The 4,708-nt window shown below is 36.9% G+C and overlaps 1 protein-coding gene across 1 annotated transcript in view; it reads right to left on the reverse strand.

Moving 5' to 3' along the window:
- Window positions 1–4,708, reverse strand: part of LOC119466969 (ADP-ribose glycohydrolase MACROD2-like) — an 88,010-nt gene that overhangs the window by 79,152 nt on the left and 4,150 nt on the right. The window contains exon 2 of the mRNA XM_037727901.1: window positions 1,581–1,697. Coding sequence (XP_037583829.1) covers window positions 1,581–1,697 — 117 coding nt within the window. The remainder of the gene's footprint in view (window positions 1–1,580; window positions 1,698–4,708) is intronic.

A 4,708-nucleotide genomic window follows, 5' to 3' on the forward strand; every position in this document is an offset into this window, starting at 1 on the left:
GATTTACAGGCATACACCACCACCACGCCCTGCTAATTTTGTATTTTTAGTAGAGATGGGGTTTCTCCATGTTGGTCAGACTGGTCTCATACTACCGACCTGAGGTGATCCAAACCTCCCAAAGTGCTGGGATTACGGGCGTGAGCAACCACGCCCAGCCTCAATAATGTCTTAATCAGACCATTCTTTTTTTTTTTCCTTTGTACAAGATTTTATTAAAGGCCTTTTCAGAGCAACATCCAGACTCCAGAATACAGCTGCCAAGGAGGCCCTGTTACGCTGTGGAGACTGGCTGGTGCATGGCAGGCAGCTCTAGCTTCCCACCCTTCTGTTCTGAGATGGGGGAAGTGAGCAGTATCTCATCTTTGGGTTCCACGATGCTCACATGGTCAGGCAGGGGCTTCTTAGGGCCAATCTTACCAGTTGGGAATCAGACCATTCTTAAAACAAGCTGCCTTTACAGAAGACACTGGGCAGACAGGTCAGATACGCACATCCCAATCAGCTTGTCCAATGACCCCATTAGAACTTGGGGTACAGCCACTACCCCAATGTCACACGTTTCCAGGATATGTAACGTCTAAAAGAACCCACATCTTTTCATTCCCAATCCCATATGCTTTCCTTCGTAGAAAAAGTTCTGTCCAAAACCTAAATCTTCAGGTCAATGTGTTCTCTTCACCGACACCAAAGCCTAATCTTTCCCTTAAGATTTTATCCCTAAGAATTCCATGCCAATCTTTATTTTCCAGGCCCATGGTACCCTGTGTAGTTCCATCAATCTAAGACCAAATCTGTGAAATTAGCATATTCCAAGTCCATTTCATAAAGTCATCTTTCTCAACGTTAAGTACCCTAAGAAGTACCCTGTTTGCCTAAACTTCACATCCAGATCATTAATACCAATGAGTGTGAATTCAAAGAAAAGCATATTAAACATCCATTAAATCTATTATGTTGTTTTTAGAAGCTTTTTCAGGTACCTTTTTAATCATTAAATTTCCTTTATATTCTAACATAATCTAGACTCTAATCAAGAGACTTTGAGAGTAAATTCTGTCATACAAATACTTTACATGTAGACATAACACACCATACAAAATATATTCCTCTCTAAAATAATGAGAAATGTTCTTTGGTTTTTCTATTTTTCCTAATATACTCTCTTTCGACTATATTCAATCCTTAAAATAACATTAAGGAAATCCATTATAAATGAACTTAAAGCAAACTCAAAGGGCCACACCACCAAATCAGCAAATCTCTAATAGCATTTGCTCCAAGAACTATCACAGAATAGAAATTAAAAAAATAAAAAAAAAAAAAAGACCTGCAAAAAAGTACCATATTATAAATGTGGTATACTTCAGAATACAAATTATGTTAATATACTTTCCTAAGTTTAAAATACGCCACGGGTTACTAAAAACAATTAAATTACAACCAAGCAATAATTTCAAATAGCAAAATAGTAATCTCTTTATTGAATGCCAATTATTCATTTCTGCCAACAATTGTCCTGCAGGAGTCATAAATAAATGGGAACAGTATCTACCTAAAAAATGTTCCAAGAAACTTACCATCATTTTGGCTCTTGCCCTTCACCTCCTCCTTCCATGATAGAATGATGTTCAGGGGAACATAGTCTCTTAGGTATTCTTTGCGCCTCTCCTCTACGGTCATCTTCAGTAAACGTTCTTGCAAAATAAAAGCAGAATCTCCATTTGTATTTAACGTTTAAACATGGGAATTACTTTTATACTTTTAAGTATTAACCAAGTTAAACTAACAAAAGACTTGATACAGTTCTAAAGAACACAATGCAAATCCAGTGACTCTATATTTAGGTGTTAAAAAATGTTAAATTTCATATTACCAGGGGAAAAAAATCAAAGCCTGATGAACATTCTCTTGTGATAGTCCGAGAAATAACTCATTTGCGCTTTCAATCAACATCTACAGTCTACTATGTGCCCGGTGACATGCTGGATAAGTGATATGGTTTGGATATATATCCCCTGAAATCTTATGTTGAAATGTAATCCCCAGTGTTGGATGTGGTATCTGGTGGGAGGTCACTGAGTCATGGGGACAGATCCCTTATGATTTGGTTCTGTCCTCAAGGTAGTGAGTGTTCGTGAGCTCTGGCTGTTTACAAGTGTGTGGCACCTCCCCCCGACCCTCTCTTGCTACTGTTCTTGCTATGTGAAGTGCCTGCTCCTGCTTCCTCTTCTCCCGTAAGTAAAAGTTCCCTGAGGCCTCCCAGAAAACCTAACAGATGCCAATGCTATCCTTGTATTGTCTGCAGAACTGTAAGCCTATTAAACGTATTTTTTTAAGAAATTGCTCTGTCTTAGGTATTTCTTCATAGCAACTGCAAGAACAGCCTAATGCAGTAAGATACAAAATATTATCTGTATAAATAAAATGCTAAGACAGGTATATACAAATAGTAAGAGCACAAAAAAGGCAACCACCAAGATAATTCCTCAACTGTACCCTCAATTTTCTTACAGCTTTGTGTAGCTGACATAAGAATCATTTTAAATATATATATGTATCTTGATTATAAAATAAAAATATTTTACAAGTTGCATCTGAGAATTAATTACAGTCGATGCCATTTATAAAGAACTCACTATGTGCCAGGTACTTCACATGTAAATCTCATTAAAATAATCTTCCTAATAACTCATAAAATTGATAGTATTATTATCCCAATTTTGCAGATAGGGAAATGAAGCACAGCAAAGTAATTTGCCCAAAGCAAGAGAGTTTTCAGGAAGCAAAAATTAAAATTCAGACAGACATCTCCATCAGTCAAAGACTACACCCCATGTTATTTATTCCACCGTACTACACTACATTCTCAGGAAAACGCCCCCAAAAAGGTAATATGCATGCTGATTCATGGAAAACAGGAAGAGTGTTGCATGAAGAAGTAAAAAGAACATTTCAGACTAACAAAACAATGTAAACAAAGGAAATATGAATACTATAACTAAATAAGCTGCAAGACATGGTATGAGAAGAGAAATGGCCACAGAAGTGAAAAGTATCCAGAACAAAGTAAAACAAAACTGCACAGGGATTTGTACGCCATAGGAAGCAGTTTAACCTTTATCCTATAGACCACTAATATTGAAAGTTGATGATGCATATCCCAGATGGTATATAAAACAACCCACTAGGACACAGGAAAACACATAAAAAGTTCTATTTACATTTGTTTTTAAGCTAAACAAGGAAGAAATATTTACCAATATCATGTATAAACTGACACTGACATTCTCACTCTGTATGTCAGTTGTCATGTCTCACATACCGTACCAATGGTCTCCACAATGCAGAGAGAGACAGTTATTTATCATACTCTCCAATTCTCTTTTAGTGTATCACAAGGTACTGCAATTTAGGTAAATGGATTTAGGGATAGTTAGTATCTAGTTTAAGGTAATTGAACCTTACAAAATAACCACTTTAAAAGATTATTTCACCGAAATAAACTGCAGAAGTATTAACGTAAGCACAAGTGAAAATGGGGAACCAATATTTTTCCCACTCCTGTAACTAAAATTTCAGCCACATTAGGAAACCAAAAATAAAGATATCCATTTTTTTTTTTTTTTTTTTTTTTTTGAGACAGTCTCACTCTGTCGCCCAGGCTGGAGTGCAGTGGCATGATCTTGGCTCACTGCAACCCCCGCCTCCCAGGTTCAAGCAATTCTCCTGCTTCAGCTTCCTGAATAGCTGGGACTACACGCACTTGCCACCAGGCCCAGCTAATTTTTGTATTTTTTAGTAGAAATGGGGTTTCATCATATTGGACAGGCTGGTTTCAAACTCCTGACCTCATGATCCACCCTCCTCGGCCACCCAAAGTACTGGGTTTACAAGCATGAGACAATGCAACTGGCCAAAATAAGATATCTTAATCAGAGGCGACATATTCACAAAAATTGAGTTTAAAGTACCTATGGGACACTTAAGAAGTTGAAATCAAGAATCCGGAAATTTGAAGAGTGGTCTAGCCTAGAGATTTTAGAAATTATAACCTAACCTTCTAGTCCTAAATTAAAAAGAAGAGGGAACGGAAGGGAGCATCAAACCTCAAAACACAGTATTTAGGAAGTGGGCACAAACAGGAAAACAATACAATAAATCTTAGTTGTCACCAGGGGTACAAGTTCCTAGTAATGTGAAAACATTGAGGAAACAGTTTTAATCAAAATTCTAGAAAAAGGGAAATACCGTCAACTGCTAAAGGAAGGTCAGAGAAAGTGAAAATTACTTAGCCATTAACCTGCTATTATCAATGTGGTTACCAACAGCATGGAAAAGAGGAAATGTGGTTAACAGAGAGCCCTGTTTGGGTTCTAATGTAAATCGTGCAAATCTGTGTGATCTTGGGTAAGTTACTTAACCTCTTTATGTTTCAGTTTCCCTTTGAGGTAAGTAGGTAAGTATCATTCCCAACTTAAAGATAACTAAAAACGATGTCAAATAACTTACCTAATATCCCACAGCTAGTTAAGCAGTTTAAGTAGGATTCAAATCCAGGCAACTGGTATTTAAGGCTCTTAACCTCACAATATTCTACCTTATACAGTTTCCTACCTCATAGGGTTGTTGTGAGAATTAAATAAGATAATCCATGTAAACTACTAAGACTAGTACTGAGCATATAAATGGGGCTTAAATATTAACT

The sequence above is a fragment of the Cebus imitator genome, unplaced genomic scaffold (genome assembly GCF_001604975.1).
Source record: "Cebus imitator isolate Cc_AM_T3 unplaced genomic scaffold, Cebus_imitator-1.0 Scaffold246, whole genome shotgun sequence".
NCBI lineage: Eukaryota > Metazoa > Chordata > Mammalia > Primates > Cebidae > Cebus > Cebus imitator.